A 20,217-nucleotide genomic window follows, 5' to 3' on the forward strand; every position below is an offset into this window, starting at 1 on the left:
GGTAGATGGAAGTAATGTAGTTGGAGTGTAATCTGGAAGTAATGCAGATAGAGTGTGATCTGGAAATAGTGTAGATGGAGTGTGTTCTGTTGCTGTACTGGCAGAGGCTCAGCCAGGATGAATGGGAATCAGTACTAGCAAACCAGGGGAGATGAGTCAGCATGGGACCATCCAAACCTCAGCCTGCTCCCAATGTACCAGACTGGCGCGTCAGGCCCAGATGCACACAGCCTGACTCAATGGGCCCTAATACTGAGAAGAATACCAGCCTACTCCAGTTAGAGAGGACGTATGAAAACATGGTCACAGCAAGGGCAAAAACAGAGCTTTCTTTCTTTGAATCCATTTTGAATGCACACACACACACACACACACACACACACACACACACACACACACACACACATTTGTATTACCATTTATTCGGGATTGACTTTAACCTGGCAAAAGGGTAATTTGGGCTATTTTTCCAACAAAATTTGCATTTTTGTGCTGAAACAAAAAAAAGCAAACAGCAAAAAAAACCAAAACATGTTTTGCTATCATCCTGGGACATTTGGTCCCTAAAAAGAACCAAATGCACACACACACACACACACACACACACAGTGCATTTGGACAAGGTAAAGAGACTTTGCTTAGATCAAGTTAAAAGCTGAACAAGGGAGCTTTACAAAAGTTCTGTATTCTTGTAAACCAAAGCATGGTGTGGTCTCCTGAGTGTGATGTGGGAACATGGTGTGGGAACCTGAGGCCTTGTAGACACACAACTGAATGTGTAGACACAGCTCCACACACAACCGCAAGCAATTAAGGACCACCAAATCATGGTTTGGGCAGGGGGGGTGGGCGGGGTTAAAGACATCTTGTACCATTCTTATATGTGGAATGTGGCTTACAGAGTGTGTTCTACCTGCACCGTGTAAGCCCCCATCCACCCCCTGTGGTCAGTGTCTGAGCCCAGGGCTGCTGTTGGCTGGATGTTAGGAGGCAGAACACTGTCAGCACTGCAACAGCACTGCAATGCCTGATGCCCAAAGACCAGCACAAATCCCACAACCATGCTAGTTCCATATAATTAGCACTGCTGTGGTGAAAATGGCCCAATTGATGAAGGGCAATGAACACATTAAACACTTTCTCTGATCATTATACATGGTAGTGAAGAGAGCCAGTGCAAGACCCAGGTGGTTTCAACAACCTCAGCCCTCAGCGCCTGGGCAGGGCTGATTCTGGCTTTGGTCCTGCAGCGCACAGACTCCTGAGCCAGTCCCACTGTATCTGGAGAAAAACAGAGCAATAAAGCAGCCAACAGCAAGTCATTACGCATTTACACCAGTCACGTTAAAGAACCATTGTTTGTGTAGGTCCCATTTCATTTACAGTTAATGTGTCTCTTTCTCTCTCTCACTCCATATACTCTTTTATTACAGTGAGAGAAAACAAGAAGGAGAAAATGCATCAATCGCGCAGCTTCTTTACTGATGGCACAATAGAAGCTATTCATAAAGTCAGTGAGTTATTCAGCGCAGTGGCTGTTTTAGATCAACTAGACACAGACAGAGATAGAGACAGCTCTGCCAAGAAGCTCAGCAACATGCTGTCAGCTGGAGTAAAACACACACACATTCTCTCTCTACCATACATGCATCAGCAGTTGCGTGTGTGTGCAACCATTTTCAGCAAATGAAAAAAATCCAAAGGTAATTGTACAGTCAGCAAAGGGAAATATGTTATTGAGCATACAGTTTGTTTTATTGTAAATGACTGATACATTGGACTTTGCACTGCAAGTCGCACGTCAAGATAGATATTCATATATATTTTACCTATTGGTTCATAGTCTTTTGCTTACCCCAGGGCTTTTAAAATTCACAATAGCAATGACTAAAAAAACCCCTCACTCTGACATTTCTCTAACACTGGATTTTTAAAGAGTACTAATACCTAACTGCCCAAACAGGGTAGCAGCCATTATGTATCTCGCTTAATCCATTAATATTTGTTTGGAGGAGGTCAAAACACTTTTTGTAAAAATAAGGAGGGGTAGGAAATAAAAAATGACAAAGGACACTGATGGGTCAGAGCAGTTGTGTGCCCGGCTGCTGGCCATCTGTCACTCAAACCCTGAGCTAAACAAAGTCGTCAATCTGAGGGGAACTCCGCTCTCTGGTGTATATACCTGCCTGATACCTAGGCAACAGGCCCTTGGGTCACTCGGGCTTCCAAAACAAACATTATGCCAACACGAAGAGGAACATACTTTCAAAATCCTTTAAAATCTGTCACTCCTCTCTCACTCCCCTTCTGTTTCTTGACATTCTCATACAGCGTGTGTGATCACCTTCTGTACAATTTTTTGCCAGCTTTATGTGGTTGAACCAGAGCAGGGAATGTGAAATTTCACTCACACCTACAAATATTCACATGTAGCATCTTACTTCTCAAGGGCCGCACGTGCATATACACACACAAACATGTTTCTGGGATCAGACAGATTAACTGCCAGAGTGCGTGTTTCATTGAGAAATGCATTTAAATTGCTGTAAATCTCCGCAAAACCAGCTGCTTTTACGATTTCAATTCTTATTTGGTATCTTATTTCTTCTTCCAAAAGACATCAATCTATTTCAAATGGTCTAGAGTCCATATATAAAAATATACATTTATACATGAATATTTGTGAATATAAAAGAGCAGGTGAGCAATGGAATATAAATAAAATGAAAGAGATTTCACATTATGAAAAATTGGGTAAAATATGAAAAGATTTGGTAAATATAACATTCATTCTACAAAAGTGCATCTGATCCAAATGAGGTCAAACCCTCAATGCCCCAAGCATAAGGCACAAACCCTTTTATACAACTGTAATTTCCAAGATGTTTTAACTGTCTTTCAGGAAGAAAACTTTTTATAAAAGCCTACTGTGCTTTTATAAACCAGTTTATAATCTGACAGGACAGATCATCTTCGCACTTCCCAGTTTGTAATCTGGCAGGACAGATAATCTTTATACTCCTTTCATGTTTTTTGTCTTTTCTGGAATGGCAGCTTTGAAAGCACCAGAATGGCACCCTCTACAGGGACAGAGGGCAAATTGCAATGCAGCTCTGAAAAGCAGTCATGGCTAACATAAAATGCACCTCTTTAAATGAGTCTGAGAACATTTCCGAGAATGCACGCTCAGAGGAAAATCGCAGGCGATTTACTATCCAACTTAAACACATCCTGTCATAAATTGCATTTCATCAAAGGAAAACTGCCTTTACATGTGACGTGGAAGGCATCTGTAGTGAGAGCAGTGCAGTACGGGTGCTGGGTGGGAGCTGGGCGGATGTTGAACGACTCTGGCTCCACCATCACCGAGCTGGGGAGGGAGACATCACTGCCTCCACTGACCTCAGAGGCTGCCTGTTCGCACATGTCATTGTATGCATCCTGACAAGACAGTAATCTTGCAGAGACAACTAATCCCAACAAGAAAACTAAAACATCAAAGACGGACCTAAAAAAACAACAACCAAAAAAAAAACAAACCCCTCAAAAATGTGGGCATGAGCATGGGCTCATGAAGCAATCTTCCCACCCTTGAACTACCCCGTGGTTAGGTGCCTAATGGCATCAGGGGGCCATTAGAAGACATCACAGACAACAAGGCATGCAGACTCAGGAAGCAACTCAAAGGTCACATAAAAAAGGTAAAAGGCAAACTGGAACAGAAATGACTCTTCCAACTAGGACAGGTTAAAGTTTAAAGATCAAGTTCAATGTTCAAGTTTAGCCTGAACATCCATGGAAAATGACATGTGGTCTGGGTGCCGCTTCATGGATCAAACTACTCTACCTGTGTGTTTGAGAGGTAAAGGTCTAGCAGCTCGGTTTCTGAAAGCACAGGTGGTGCGTTGTAAAGCAGAGTCCAGTACAAAGCAGGTCGACTGACCTAGAATTAGGCTGGTGCTTACTGAGGCCTTTCTTAGGAAGAAGTGTCTACTATGGCAGTGGTGTCCTGCAGTGCCCCCTGGTGTTATAGTGAATGCTGCAAGACTACCCTCTGTGGTCACATTCAAAATTAAATCTGAATCCTTGTGATTGGATAACAGCATGTCACGTGTCCAACCAAAGACGGAGTAATGTCTGCTATTCTTTTCATCCTGGTTTGTAATCATTGCACTTTGTCTTTGGACTGGGCAGCAGGCCATACAACAGTTATTTGATGTGGCTGTATGAAGCTCTGGTCTACAGGTGGAGCAAGTGCAGGGAGCTTCAGCAGAGGATCTGGGAGAAGGGGTGCCTGAGCAGCTCCTCTGCGCTGGGCCTGTGCTTGGCCTCCACGAAGATGTGTCGGATGAAGTCTCGTGTCTGCTCAGAGATAAATGAGGGCAGCACGGGGTTCGTGGGCTGCGTGGCTATTTTAAAGATGGCTGCCATGGCCTCATATTCTGCCCAGGGGGGCTTCTCCGTTAGCATCTCCACCACAGTACAACCGAGACTCCTTAACCATGAAAACACACACACACACAAAGAATTTCATACATTCATCATTCCAGCACTTTACCATAAAAAATCAATTTATCAAATTTTCAAGTAAAACTTCTCCTGTAAGGCAATCAGAAAGTCAAACAGACAGCTGCTGAGTCGTTTTTGTACGTCAGATGCACTGCTGCAGTACAGAGGCTGCACAGGGTTGTTTATGTGGAAACTTTCCCCTGCAGGGCTGTTGACAATTAAAGCATATTTTTGCTGGCTAGAGCTCCAAATCCTGATAGCAGCAGTGAGAACGCTCTGTGTATGTGAATTTGAGTGGATGTGTACATGTTAAGGAGGAAGCATATCTGTGTGTGAGTACTCTTACAGAGGATGAGAAAATACCGATATTTCAAGATTGGCTCAAGTTGTCTTTCCACACAATAACCTTTGGGGACTCTGAGAACTCGGAACATTCTGGACCACTGTTCAAGCCGACTAACTGGCTCTCAGCCAATCATATCCCGCACTTGATTGGACAAAGTCAAACCAATCAGGTTATGAAGGGAATCCCTTGACAGCAGGTACGCTCCTCCTACTTAAATAGTTTGTGTGTGCAAATATAGTCCTGTGATTATTTCTGTGTTCTTAAAATAGTCCTGTTCCCTCCTTTCTGTCTTTAAATAGATTTTCCCCCCTTAGGAGTCTTGATTTGGCTCAATAAATACATGACTTTTACCCTTTAAGAATGTTACTTTTTCACTCAAAATTCCTGCCCTTTCCATTCTTTTTCATACAGTTACACTGACTATTTCACTTGTCTATATAACTACTCTAGAAACATGTTATTACATCAGGGAATACTTCTAAGTCATTCACTCATTCACTTCATGCCTGATGGTCATTTTCATTACTTTCAGGCTAAGTGGAGTGTTGTCTCCCTCCAAAAAACATTCCACCATTTCCGTATGGGAGTCATGATTTTATGGGCATCAAACTCTTTTTCCTTACCCTTTATGGTGAGGTATTTTCAGAGAAACCCTTTTTTTCACAGTTCCCTTGACTCTTTTGAAAATCTAAGTCGATACTCTACTAAAAATGAGGGACATTAGTTTTATAGAATGCAGGCACTTCTATGCCATCTGACTGGTTGATCTGTTAATTGGTCTCATAGGATTTACCAGACATCGGCTTTGCGCCCATAGCCATCACCACTGATGACTTCGGGGCTCATCCAGTAGGGCGTGCCGGTTACAGAGCGCACACCCGTGCCGGACATACAGATGGTCTGCAGGCGCTTGCTGGCACCAAAGTCTCCCAGCTTCACGTTCCCCACAGAGTCCCGCAGGATGTTGGCACCTAGACACACCATGATGCACACGACACCAACACTGCTCAGAGCTGTTCCAACACTGACGGATTACGATATACAAATTAATGCACACCATTACCTTCCTTCACTGGCCCATTTATAGAGAGAATGAAATCGAGGTCATTGGTTACTCAGAACCTTTCTGTTAGTAAATAGTAAGGACAAGTGAGATATTGTATAAATTCTACATATTACACTTTCATATCTGTGATAAAATACAACAAGTCTTTATTAGCCTTTAAAGACTATCAGTAAACCTCCCCCAGCAAATGTAAGTGTCTGCATGGCTGGAGTCATACCTTTGATGTCCCTATGTACGATCATGTTGCTGTGTAGGTAGGACATGCCCTCCAGGATCTGCCTGGTATACTTCCGGGTCACGTTCTCTGTTAGGGCACCGTAGGCCTTCAGCTGGTCTTTGACCGAGCCCTGTCAAATGGGCATAAGGCCAGCAATGTCGTCACAAACATCAATTCAAAGACAGCTGAGTGCTGTAGGATGAACCGCAATGCAAACCACGATTGCACAGCCACCTAAGCAAACTCTTTTTGACAATGTGGGACGGAAATCATAACATATTTGCCTTCCCTAACATGACTATATATCTGAGTGAAACAGGCCACTTGGCTAGTGGTGGAATTTGAATTTATCCAGTAAGGATTTGTAGCTCACCTGGTAGAACAGGGAGAGCAAGCTGTGAATACCACCAAGGTCACTGGTTTGATTTCAAAGGAATTCTGTTCAGTACATATGCAGTACATACTGATAAATGTAAGTCACTCTGGATAAGAGTGGCTACCAAAGTCTTAAAATGTAGATTATATTCCAGCTCAACCTTTGTGATGTTATGTGTAGACACCCACCCCGGGCATGTACTCCATGAAGATAGTGAGGGTCTTCTCGCTGTGGTCTCGCAAGCAGCCGTAGTACTGCACTATACGCTCATGGTGCAGGTTCTTCAGGAGCTGGATCTCACACTCCAGAGTACTGACCTCCTGTGGGGCGGGGTCACAACTGCTATGAGTACAGATTAAGGGGAACAGCCCAAAGGGAGAGCAAGAGCTCAAACAACCAAACAGCCATAGGGATGAAAGGAAATAAAACTCAGAATAAAAGGCAAACACACAAAGGAGTTGTTAATATTGTGTGTAAGCAGACCAGTTGACTCCATTTCACATTTACCTGACACTTAGCCAACACAACTTACAATTACGATGAGCACAACTTGAGCAATAAGGGTCTAGCTGAGAGGCCCAACAGTGGCAACAGTAGGGCTTGAACCAGCAATCTTCCAATTGAAAGTCAAGTACCTTTGCGCTACCACTACCGTATCATATTTGCGTGCGTGTGCTGTCATATGTGGGAGTGTACACTGTTGAACCATGTAGCTAATCTCGTTAGCTAAAAGCTTAACTCAATTTGTTTCTGTGTCACCTGTATCTTGTCACAAAATAGAGGCTAAAGTTGCCCACACTCAAAGGAAATGAATGGCTGCCTGTCGCTTTGTTGCTTGACGGTTTGAACATTAGTGTTAGAATAACCCTTCTAGTGTTAGAATACCCTGACTCCTCGTCCCAACCCCCATTTACAAAAACACACACTGATACAGGAAGTGACAGTGTGTTTTTGCAGTTGCAGACAGGAAAAGATTTAAGAGTTTGGGGGAAAATGTGGGGAAGAAGATTGACAAAGGAGCACAAAGAAGAAGAATAAAAAGAAAAGAAAATGCAAGATGCTTTCAAGGCTAGGAGTTGCTAGGAACAGCTGTTTCAGATGAGCCTTGATAAATCTATATACTACCTTGCAACTGCTAAAAGGTTGTGGGTATAGATGTGAGTGTTGTGTGTGCACCCGCATGTGTGCAAGTTTTATTTTCAGAAAGACAGTAAAATGTCAGAAAAATTACCTTATTGGGCCTTTTTGCAGAGATTTTAAAAATTACTTTTAGGTTTATGACAAACAGATAACAGATCAGAATGAGTACTTGCATGTGTGGTGTATGTGTAGTGCGATACGTGTGTGTGTGTGTGTGTGTGTGTGTGTGTGTGTGTGTGTGTGTGCGCACAACACCTTGCTGGTCTCAGGGCTTGCTGGGTCGAACTGGACCTGTTTGGCGGCAAGCTCACGGCCCGTGTCCACATCGTAGCAGAGGTAGACCCTGCCGAACGCCCCCTGACCCAACAGTTTCCCCCTGCGCCATGTCACTGGAGCTGTGGGGGCTACACACACCAAACCACACGGACACAGATCGACGCACACACACACACACACTCAAACACATCAGCCATAAATGATAAACAATGACGTTCCACTGCTTACAGGCAGTAGAGCCCATGTGCAATATATACAAAATACCTCCCTCTAGTAAAGAACTAATATTGTTATCAGTATTATGAAGTGTTGTGAAAAAATTGCACAGGACCACAGGAGACAATACTTTTCCATTACAATGACAATTGTGTTCACCAATCACAAACCAGCATCAGCAACTTCAACCCCCAACACACGTGAACCAGGTAATCAAGGGCTTAAACACGTTATTTAAGCCCAGTCTCGGACTACATTGCAGTGCCAACAACGGATGGCCCTGGTAAATTATTTTCCCATAGAGGTGTGCAGCCGCAACCTGTGTGCTGGGACAGGTGTGTGTGCAAAGGTGGCAGGTGTCCAAAGCTCCCCAGGTCCCTGTACTGTTTTAGGGTTCCCTTACACTTGTGTGACACTGGGCGATCCTGGGAGCGGAGCCTGGACTGGGTGTCAACCAGCTGCCAGCTGCCAAGGCTCTCCTCACTGCCATTGAGAGATCGCCGAGACGGCACCAGCGTAAACAGGTTTCCCTGGGGACGCCGTATCCGTGGAAATGTACGCCGACCTGAGAATGCACGAGAGGAATCCATTGAGGAACAAATTCAGTTATAGGCTCTGGACTTTTTCTCTTTTTTGTGTGTGTATGTGTGTGTGTTTGTGGCTGGGTATACATGTGTGTGCGCAGGTGTATATGTATGTGCACGCACCCACTTGTATCTGCGTGGGGGTATGTGTGTGTCTTACCCTCACTGTGGTCTTTGTGATGCAGAGACACGTGGTATCTGCGTGGGTATGTGCCCCCTTTCCCCACCACCTTATCATACACGTGGTTCTCGCGGTCTGAAACGTGAGCACAGGGAAAGCAAAGAAGGCAGAGGACCTGTGTGAAATCCAGCTCTACACCTGACAGAGGAGCCGCTGGAACCAACAAGACATTCTCCTCACCAACCTGTGAAGTCCTGCCTGTTGTCAGGGTAACTCCTGGCACGGTGCATGCGGGCCTTCCTGAGGGAGGGGCTAAGGAGGGGAGAGAAACCAACAGGTAAAGCGATTGGTCAGCGTTCCATCTCCAGTGCTGCGTGTGAGAATGTAGCGCCACTCTGACCTGTCAGAGTTGCTGTCGAGAGATTGGCAGCTCCCAGCCATGGAGGTTTCAGCACTGCTCCACGGATCCAGGACCTGATACCAGAAGTCATTTCAGCCACTGTTTCATTTTCTGGGCATGTCTTTGAATTCATGAAGGTGAGTGTATGTGTGAGTGTGGGTGTGTGAGATTGTTTGAATGTGTGTGTATGTGTGTGTGTCTGTGTATTCATGCGCACTTACACACTGGTCATTGGTTTCTGGTATGAACTCCCCCTCACTGTTAATACTGGTGTAGGAGCCCTGGCGTGCAATTCGCTGCTGTCGCTCTGGAACATAGCCAGGAGGTGGAGAACTCCGCCCGGTGTTTTGAGAGCCTGAGAGGACAGCAGCTGGAGCAGAGGCAGGAGATGTGTTACCACTTGTAGCAGATATGAGTGGTCCACTGCATCATGAGGATGAGATGTAAGAATGACAGGTGTTCTCACCAGCTGAAAACTAGTGTGTGAGGTCTGAATAAGTAACAACAGATCTGAGTAGGAATGTTTAAAAAGGAAAGCTCCAAGCATTTTGTTGTGTAAAAACTGCATTAATATTGTTTGGATTTTATTGAAACATTTATTGGATGCCTGTTGTTTTGACTTGCAAGATCATGTAATCCTTTTTGAGAGTATGAGTTCTGCTTGTGGGAGCCATTTTGCCTATGAGTATTTAACCACAGTTCAGAAGAGCCTGTCTGAGAAACACTGATCCTGGCCAGCTGAAGTCTGATGTAATAAACTCATATTTCCTGTAAGAGCTGAAAGAGTGACTGTGTCAGTGTGAACACCGTCTCAGGGTTGGAGGACCAGAGATACTGCGAGGAGAGTTGAGCTATCGCAGGGCAGAGACGCTGAATCAGTAGACCAGACACAAACTGTAAACAAACGTTTGTTTCCTCCAGACACGGGAGTTCCAAGAGGTCCTGCCTCTCTCCAAGCCTCACATGCTGAAGCAGCTCCCCTGCCCCCACCCCACCCCCCCAACACACACACACACACACACACACACACACACACACACACACACACACACACACACACACACACACACACACACACACACAATCTCTAGAGCAGGCCACTGACATACCATGCTAATACTGTCTTAAAATCTGATTGGCTAGAAGCCAGCAGGCCATTGTGCAGCAGCTAGTGATGGTGAACAGGAAAAGGAAGCGAGCTCAGTGCTCATGGAGGAAGTTAGCGGAACAACAGAGAGAGGGGGAGAGAGACAAAGAGAGAGAGACATAGGGTGAAGGTAGGGGAGAGAGAGTGGCAGAGAGAAAGGAGAGACCAAGAGAAAGAAAAGGTAAGAAAGAGAAAACGAAGGAAAGAGAGGCAGAAGGATACATGGCTTAGGAGAATAAGGAATAGAAATGCAGGGCAGAATTAGGCAAGGTCCAGGCAATAGAAAGAGAAATTAGAAAGCCATGACACAATATCCGAGAGGTACGCAAGACCCGTCCAGTGTTTTCCTGTTCTCACTCGTTCCTCGATGCTCTTTTCTCTTTACAGATATTACAGGCTGAGCATACCATCACCAACAGTGGAAATAAACTGAACGTCTATGCTCACTAAACAGAATAAAAGTATGTGTTTCAACTTTTATTTGATCCTTTTATTATACTGTGCGTGCATGTGTGTGTGTGCCTGTGTGTATTGTGTTTGCTCACTGGTGGATGGGTGGCGGCCCCTGGGCTCGGAGGACTGGTAGGTTGTGCTCACGTCCCCAGTAGACTGGGAGGCTTTGATTCGGACCTGCTTACAGCCAGAATGATGGGGTGAGGAGGAGACCTGAAGGCAGAACACACATGCACACAAACACACACACCCATGCATACATGTACATGTCTAACACTGGATTTGATGTATTTATGTATGTGTGTGTGTGTGTGTGTGTGTGTGTGTGTGTGTGTGTGTGTGTTATTTACATTACTGTGCTCCTGTGTAAGCAGCAGGATCTTGATGCTCTTCATATTGGAGCTGCGATCCAGGAGATCAACAGCCTTGTCCAAGTCGTCCTGACTATGCAGGGGGATGGACATCTACACAATCCCATAATACACAGACATACATATAAATGCATACACACACACACACACACACACACACACACATACATACACACACACACACACACACACACACACAAACAATTAGCTCCTTGTCTCTTAAAGACAATAGTTCACTGAGTCAAACCCAAAGCAAGTAGAAACTCACTGCTGTGACTAATATTAAAGCCGTTATTACTCAACTCGCAGTCTTCTCAAAACATGATTTCATAACAAATACTTGATTCAAGTTTGAGCAATATTTTCAGATAATATTTTGCAGAATAATATTTCTGCAAGTCAGGGGTTCCCAACTCCAGTCCAGATGCCACTATGCCGCAGAGTTTAGTTTCAACCCTAATCTAATAAATGTAGTTCCAACTCTAATCTACACCCATGACCCAGTTAATCTAGGCATTCTGCAGCATCTGGAGACCAGCAGCAGGTGTGTTGGAACTGAACTGCAGTGTGCAGTAGATCTCCAGGACTGGAGCTGCTCTCCTCAGCTGCATGTGATTAAATAACAAGTGAAGCAGATGCATCACTAAAGCCAAAACCTGAAGACTGACATATATCTAAAGTCTAAACTATAGACTTCCAGAAAGGCTTAAAATTCATCATACAAAGATGCTATCTCATGGATTAAGCACCAAATTAGTCAACAGAGATCAATTTTCATATATATGTGTGTGTGTGTGTGTGTGTGAGAGAAGGTGTGTAGATGTGTGTGTATATCAGTACCTCATTATTCATATAGTGCAGGTCTAGCTGTTGGCCAAAGACAGTCTTGACCTTTTGTTGGACTTCCTCAAACTGCACTGGTCGACCAAACATCAGTATCCTACACACACACACACACACACACACACACACACACACACACACAGATTCCTGAAAGCACACCTAGTGTTTATGTGGTTTCTTTTTTTGTGGTTTCTCCTGGCAGCTACAGGCTTACCACAGACTTTTCCCTTTCCACTCAAATACCATACTGAGACCTGAGCTAGGGAATGTGTGCGTGTCTGTGCGTGAGTGTGTTTACCGCAATAGTTTAGCTGTTTAGCTCGTGTGTCAGTTTATGCATATTTCCCTGTCTTTCTCAGCAAACTGTATATAAATTACATGAGAGTCACTGTCTCTTTGTTTGTGTATGTAGTTTGTGTGTGTGTGTGTGTGTGTGTGTGTGTTGTGTGTGTATGATTGTAGATGCATGCTGTTCTCTTTATTATTTTGACAGTTATTTTGTATATGGGATATGGATTTCATATTATCTGTCATTACAAAACTCTCTCTCACACACACACACACACACACACACACACACACAATCACACACATACACACACATACATAACTCACCTCCTCTCACCGCAGAACTCAAATTTGATTCTGACATCATCCTGATCAGGAGAAAGGCAGACAGTCACCATAGGCTTGCAGAGAGGGCACAAAGGTCATCACTGAACCAATAGTAGGCTACTACTATATCCCTGTATGGGTGTGTGTGTTATGTGTTGTGTGTGTGTGTGTGTGTGTGTGTGTTATGTGTTTGTTGTGTGTGTGTGTGTGTGTGTGTGTGTGTGTGTGTGTGTGTGTGTGTGTGTGTGTGTGTGCGCGCAACCTGTCTGTTGGCTGTACTGGTGGCAATAACAGGCTTGGCTTTGGCAGCGTCATAAGGTGTCATGGGCTGGCGCCTGGTCATCTGCAGAGCCACCAGATCCTTCATTATGGAATGGAGAGCCTGCCTCTCATCTGGGGGTTAGAGAGAAGTTGCATTTAAAAAGCCCTTGAACAATATTAACTATGATATCTATGAAGGGGGAGTGAGGGGGAGTGTGAGATGGTGTGAGAGGGAGTGTGAGAGAGGGGTAGAGAGAGAGAAGGAGAGAGCACAAGTGAAAGGGAGTGAGAGTGACAGACAGGGAAACTGTTAATAACAATGCAAAGCAGTTTACAATTCAACATGGAACAGTTTGATCTGTGTCACCTGAACAGAACATCTTTGACTGTGTGCTGTGTTCATGAGAGCGGGAATTAATCAGAACTGCTGGAACACTGAAGGTGCAAAGCAGTCTTTTTAAAACCCTGTCTAAATAAGCATGATCACCATCTTTCCCACACAATCTCTCAGACACACACAGATGGTGAGCATTGAGCCAGTGTAACAGAGCCTGTGAGTGTGAGATGCTCTAGTCGTGTTTTGGCCATTTCTCGATTCTCATGTTTGAAGTGGGAGCATGAGCAGCTTTGGCTTTGCTCACACACAGAGGGAAAATATTCCCACTGTGTAACTTGGACAGACATCACACACCACTGGGGAGAGAGAAGGACAGAGAGAGAGAGAGAGAGAGAGAGAGAGAGAGAGAGAGAGAGAGAGAGAGAGAGAGAGAGAGAGAGGGGAAGCAAGCAAGCAAGAAAGCGGGAGAGGAAGAAACAGCTCCTACCCAGGGCAAACCTGCAGCTTGGCACAGCACACACTATAAAGCCAACATGACTGAATGTGTCAGTAATCCCTCTCTCTGTGTGCTGCCAGGATCTTTTTACCGGTTGGTTTATTCCACTGTTTCACTCTCTTTCCCATGATTCCTTAAGCAGAAGTAGTATGCTGGGAGAGGTCAGGTCACATAACTGGCCTGAATATAATTTAACCTATAGCTGATCATTAACCATCTCCTTTAATTCAAGTATGTAATGACAGCTAAGGGAACTTACTCATTGCTGCAAGATGTGTGTGTCCTTTTCTGTGTTCAGATTTGGAATCTTCACACACTTGGCCTTCTGGCACCACCCATTAATATCCTGGAAAAGTGATGTCAACATTAAATCATCATCATCATCATCATCATCATTTAGCCCTCATCTAAATAATCCTAATAATTAAGACCACACAATAAACACAACTCAGTGATTGTACTATGGGCCTATCAGCCTTGCAACTCTTAACAAACTAAGCCATCATCATCATAATCATCTCAATGTTCATTACCATCACTATTGTACTAAAGAACCAGTGGTGTTTACTTGAGAGTAATTACTAGGCAAGTGTTAGACTGTTCCTGGAGCAGTATGTCCTCCTTTTTGGATTGCTACAATAATGCATTGTAATTAGGCCATGCTGGAGCCTACATTTTGACACAGTTCCCTCCATCCTTCGCTTTGTATGACAGTGCAGAGCAGGTCGAGCCTGGTAGGGAACACAGTTAATGATACCAAGACTGTGCTGTGAAATGTTAACAAAATTTGGTAATCCTTCCATCCAAGTCTTGTGGCTAATCAAACGTCCAGAAGCTTGGAAAAAACAGGAATACAAATCTGTGTGCCATGTGTCATAAGACCACAGTGAATGCGCTTGGCATATGTGCATGTGCAAGACTGGAACATCTCATCTGCAAAAGAGCTGAACCCTTAGCTCAGCTGGCACAGAGGAGCCTGGTACCACTTGAGCAGCAGGGCACAGATATTTGGTAAATATATGGTGTTTGTAAAGCAGACCATCAGGTTTCAATTCCTGAGCCCTCCGCAGCTAAGAAACCCTCCTCCAGTCAAGTCATAATTCCCCCAGAAATGGTTAGATGGTAGTATTTTCATGTTTTATAAAAATAAAACCTCCATCATAAAATATAATAAATGTACATGCCAATTTATGAAAAAACAAAGACCCAATCAATATGCTATTATAGTTTCCTGATTTTTGAATGGGTCGTTTGCCTATCAATCACACAAAGCTTTTGCAGAGAGCTCTGAGTAGGTGACAGCTCTATCTTGTTTACGTGCTGACCTAACTAGTCTAAGATGCAAGAGAGCACCAGTGCTAATGGCATTACCTGCCTCAGATTTTGGGTTTGGGTAGTCATAAACCCATGAAACGCCCCATCACTCCCTCCAGAGCCCAGAGATGACAGGGAGTCCCTCCTAATAACATCTTTAGCCTCAAACCCATGTGCTCCAGTATTAAGGCCAAATTATTTCCATCTATACATCCTGGCACTTCTGTAAGTCCCTCCACCTAAGAGTGTCTGACAATGCAAAATGGAAATGTGAACTCGAAACTGGATCCTACATGTAATGCATCAGCTATCTATGTCTGCCAGCGATTCAAGAGCAAAACTAGAACGATTAACCATAAGAATGGGGTGAAATATTTGTGCATGCGGTTTCATCTGCAGTCAAGCAGAACAAGTTTACCCAGGCTAAGAGCACTAAACCCTTCAGTCAAGGTAGAACTCCAGGCTAATTATTGCACAACTATTATAAATGATTCAATAACTACTAAGAAATAACATGAAAGGTATGTAATTATGGGAGGAAGGAATGGAGGTCTGGAGCCACCCACACTGGAATATGTTTGTGTGTGGTTTTATCTGCTGTCAGGTAAAACAGGTTGATCTAGGAGCATAGCTAACTGCACCAAACATTATTTATTAAATTATTCTCTGCCAGATAATAGCCATAAACCCTCTGCCAGGCAAAAGCTGACATTTCACTAAAGCACTGAACCATTAGCATCACCTACACTATCAGAGGCCAGTGTCTTCCGCTTGACCCATAATTATCCTTAAACTACTGAGGCTTTCCAAAAACCACGAGGGCAACATGAGCATATGCCACCCATGTGGACCAGCCCAATCCACATGCCTAGCAAAACAGACTTGCGGTACTTCTGACAACTGGAGAATTAACTGAAGTACAGAACACATATGGCTATTCAGAAATAGCCACACACACAAAACCCCTCTCCCATAACCCCACATACACACAAGCCCCTCCCTTACACACACAGCCTCTGAATTTAATCTTCCCTGTGATGGTGTTAACTATGACTGTTCTTTGCCCTTGTGAATAAAAATACAGGACAGAAGCTGCTGCTGACGTGAAGTAATGTGCCAGCGCTGTTGTAAAAGGCTCGTCCTCTCCACCTGGTGGTACTTTCTCAAATCCCATGCCTGACCCTGTATGCCATATGCTGGCAAAACATCTATTTTTCACGTCACTGCCACTCAGAAGGAACTGTTCAGGGTTGTTGCCCAGTGTTGGTGTGTAGTGTACCGCATGAAATTACTTTTGCCATTTTGCTATTTTGAGAAAAGAGAAAAAACTGACACTGCAAAATTAATTCATATATTTGAGTTTGTTATTTTAGTTTAGGTTGCTTGATAATTAGTCACTAACCATGTTTGTTTTAATCAAAATCTGCTGTTTCTTATATAAAGCTGAAAATGTATAATCAAGTACATCAGATCAGTTTCTCTTCCAATCAGTTTCTCTTGCAACAAAATAGCACCAAACTTTGTCAGGGTTCTGACCAGTCTAACCGCCTTGTGCCTTACTTTCTCTTTTGGTCACTTTGACCCCTCCATCTCACACTCCTGCACTCTTCATCTCAATTCCCTTCATGGAAAAATGTGAGGAAGGTGGCCGTCAGAGTGGGCAGACTGCGGGCTTGGACCCTGCAGTAGTTAAGTTTTGCTTGCATCACTTTAGAGTGCTGCTTGTTGGAATCTCAGTCATTTCTCCCTGTTTTGCCCTCCCTGTTGGCCCTGACGGTGTCTAGCTCAGGAATTTCCACTCGAGCTGCTTTCCCCAGCTGCTGCCGTGGCTGTGGAGCTCAGGCCTGCCACATGCAGCAGGGTTTACAGTCCAGTCATAGGCTGGGAAGTACAGCGCACAACTCTGATTGGAGTTTCCATGGCAACTGGAGGAGATTGACTCAAAGGGTTCAGTCAAGTGATCAGTTAGTTGCCTGGTTCAAATCAACACACATCAGAAGCAAAGGCAAGTTTTTCTTAATTTTATTTTAGATACAGGTGTCTCCAAGGTAGAGAGCATATTATGCAGAAAACTGTGCTGGCCTGCGAGCCACACCCTACAGACTAGACCTACGGACTCAAATTCTGCCAAGTGAGAAAATGGGAACAGACATTGGTGGGGAAAAAAAACTCCACAATCATAGCAAATAGTGACAGGTCTGCAGTAATGTGTTTGGAATAAATGCAAGAAATCAGAACATCTCTCTCATTTATAGTGATTTTTTTCCTTAGATTTCAGCTCATGCTACAGTGTTAATGCCAGTCTCAAATGGTAGCCACTATTATGGGTTTGTCTCCTAACTGACCTGCCCCATGGCCCGACTGGTCCACCTCAACAAAAATGGGCAGAAAGCTGACTTATAATTACCCAAGACTGAATGCATGCAGGGGAAATAATACGTTGTGAGATTCACAATGGCTTTAGGCAGCTTTCCCCTGCAGCACACTGAAAAGATGAGTCTGCTTGTGTGAGGTCCAGCTGTAATACTTTGCAAGCCCAGAGGTCTTGTTAAGAGACTGTACCATAAACACTTCTGTTGACACTGGACATTGAGTGATTAGCACTGTCCCAACGCAACAAGGTTGACAGACCAATGGAATTAAGCCGGACTTGGGCTGTGCTCAAAATATCCACATACAGGCATGTAATGCAGGATAAATGAGTATTTACACATAGCCATCAATACACTTATTCCTGTAGCAACAGTTATTTAATGTATCCTGCACTTAGAAAAACATTTCTGTCACTATGTAACCTTTATTACATGCTAAATATATATTGCATAAATATGGGCATATTAAATTTAAGATCTTATTTATTTTCAGTAATGAATTCATTCTTCATGTTGCATTATATTGCAATTATAATTCATTAATAGAAATGTTTAAATATGAAGGACTCAGATACCTCAAAGGCAATCAACTGTCTGCTAGTATTTGAGGAACATGCAGAGTTGAGATCCTCAGCACACCTACAAGGCCTGGATGATTTCTGTCTGAGCTGGGATACCTTAGCAACAGGGCAGGCATCTTGCTACTCTGTTCAGGTTTGGTATTTAGAGTCAGTACTGGCTGTAAAGCAGTGGTATTTTGCTTTTACCTGATAGTGATCACACTGCTGAGATGTTTCTAAACCTGATACTGGTGATATAACCAACCTGTGTGTGCCATCTTTGTGCTGCTCCTGAACATGAGATATTTAGTCTCAGATAACAAATTTATAAGGAGATAATATGATGGTTCTGTCTTAAAATAATTTCATTATAATCAGTTGCAATTGATGAACAGATGAGTATGAACTATTTCACCAATAAGGAACAGGTAGGTCTGAACAAATTATTGAAGAATGGGTGGGTGTGAACAAATTTATCAGTGAGGATCTATAAGTGAAAGCATGCAGCCATCATAACACCCTGAGGTCACTACACATGTATTTAACAATTCTATAAAAAGATCCGTTTTGATATAAACTTCACACCCGAGTGACAACATTGACCGGCAAAGCAGGCTTTGCTCGGAGCCAGACAAGCGTAACTACCTAAGGAAAAGTATTCTGACGTCGACGTTTCGGTTAACTCTCACCTGAAGTGGCCGTGTCGTATTGGTGACCTCGCGCGCGCAGGCAAGAGTATTTCTCGCTCAATCTCCGGCCCTTTGTCTCCAACTTCGAATAAGGGAGAAATACCAGCGCTAATTCAATGCGTTGACTCAATAATGCTGTCCAGTGTCCACAGAAATCCAGCCTACCCGTTCCCGGAGCAAAGTGGACAAACCGATGCAGCGCGTGCCATTGCTATAACATTCCCAGGTGCACGGGACCCTCTAGGTGTCCAATGTCGCCCATGGGCTTACCCGCCACCAAAAATATTTATTCCAACACGCAGAAAAAGTAAGCAAAGTGTCGCCGTGTCGCTAGCGTAAACAAGTTTTTGACCCGTGGGAAATTAAAGTTTTTTGAAATACATACGGGGTGACATTTCATGATGCGACAAAAAAAGTATTTCCAACCAAATGCACTTTGTCCAATACTTTCTCGAAAACGGGAAGCCGCCGTCGCCTTTTCATTGTTGCTTTGAGCAGACAGTCCAACTGCAACATGGAATGCAAAAAAATAAACCTTACTTTCGTATACAGTGTTGCTTAGTTAATATTAAGAATCAGCAGTGAAAAAAAGTAGCTTTAGCCTGACGCTAAAACAAAAGGTGCAGCAGCAATCGCGTTGCTTTTATAAAATCCATTAGAAACTGTACAGCGGGGAAACGGACGAAAGCGATTTCCGTGATTTTGATGGCTTCTTTTCCTGCTAGGTTTGCAGATTTTTCCTCCGTCGGTGTGCGCCAGTTCACTGAACGAGAGTATTGTCTTCTTTATATCCGCGAAACAGTAAAGAAGTGTCCTCTTCTGTTCATTAATCGCTCGCTTTCTCGTAATAACTTATAAGACCGTGAATATGCACAGGTCACGTCACGAAGCTCAAGCACAGTAATGCGTTGCAAAAAAATGGTAATAAATGTTCGTATGAAGATGTCGAATAACCTCCGACAAGTTCACCGCGCTTAAATCCAGTAACGTTACCTACGCATCTGCATCGCTTTCAGAATTTTGGACCAAACAAACGGTCTACTATTCACTATCCAACAACTATTTCAACTTCGAGAACCAAATGCCCTTTTCCGTTGCTATTTGCTAGTTACTTGACTTAACGAAAATCGAAAACATATGAAACGCGCTTTTCCAGTCCCGCAAACTGTTTAACGTACAAAACGTAAAAAGCTCGATATTTTATGTACATGAATTACGGGTTATGTTCATGGGAAATACCAAAGCATCGAAGTAGTCTTAACGCAACCAATTTCCTGACAGAAAAAAAAAAGACTATTCGTCACCGGAACCCCAATGTTTGCTTCTTTCACATCGAGAGAAAAGTTTGTGATCTTGCTGCATGTGAGGAGATCAAGTTGGCCTGTTTGTGGTGCACGTGCACAAACGGAAAGGCGCACTATCGACTATAATCATTTCGCGTGAATGACAACTAATCCGAAGTCGTGAATACATCGACTCTAAGCACGCTCGGGGGCGCGCTGTTCTTC

At 43.8% G+C, this 20,217-nt stretch overlaps 1 protein-coding gene across 1 annotated transcript; it reads right to left on the reverse strand.

Moving 5' to 3' along the window:
• Window positions 1-1,729: 1,729 nt before the first annotated feature.
• On the reverse strand, window positions 1,730-20,198 carry map3k3 (mitogen-activated protein kinase kinase kinase 3). Its single transcript, XM_027014625.3, has 17 exons — window positions 18,710-20,198; window positions 14,034-14,120; window positions 12,943-13,073; window positions 12,681-12,721; window positions 12,063-12,162; window positions 11,202-11,315; window positions 10,944-11,064; window positions 9,473-9,621; window positions 9,252-9,325; window positions 9,096-9,163; window positions 8,891-8,986; window positions 8,550-8,711; window positions 7,910-8,058; window positions 6,703-6,834; window positions 6,139-6,268; window positions 5,649-5,826; window positions 1,730-4,495 (listed from the first exon to the last, which is right to left on the reverse strand). The coding sequence occupies exons 2-17, from the start codon at window positions 14,035-14,037 to the stop codon at window positions 4,267-4,269; spliced, it is 1,878 nt and encodes a 625-aa protein (XP_026870426.1). The 5' UTR covers window positions 14,038-14,120; window positions 18,710-20,198; the 3' UTR covers window positions 1,730-4,266.
• Between the last annotated feature and the right edge of the window lie 19 nt (window positions 20,199-20,217).

This window comes from Electrophorus electricus, chromosome 3, assembly GCF_041902795.1.
Source record: "Electrophorus electricus isolate QZ-2024a chromosome 3, ASM4190279v1, whole genome shotgun sequence".
NCBI lineage: Eukaryota > Metazoa > Chordata > Actinopteri > Gymnotiformes > Gymnotidae > Electrophorus > Electrophorus electricus.

Bases quoted from the DNA above. Each gene is read 5' to 3' on its own strand.
- map3k3 (XM_027014625.3), bottom strand. The intron at 9,622-10,943 runs GTGAGCAAACAC...CCTCTGCTCCAG, and splicing joins GGGCCGCCACCCATCCACCA to CTGCTGTCCTCTCAGGCTCT. The intron at 8,712-8,890 runs GTAAGACACACA...GTGCATTCTCAG, and splicing joins TCACAAAGACCACAGTGAGG to GTCGGCGTACATTTCCACGG.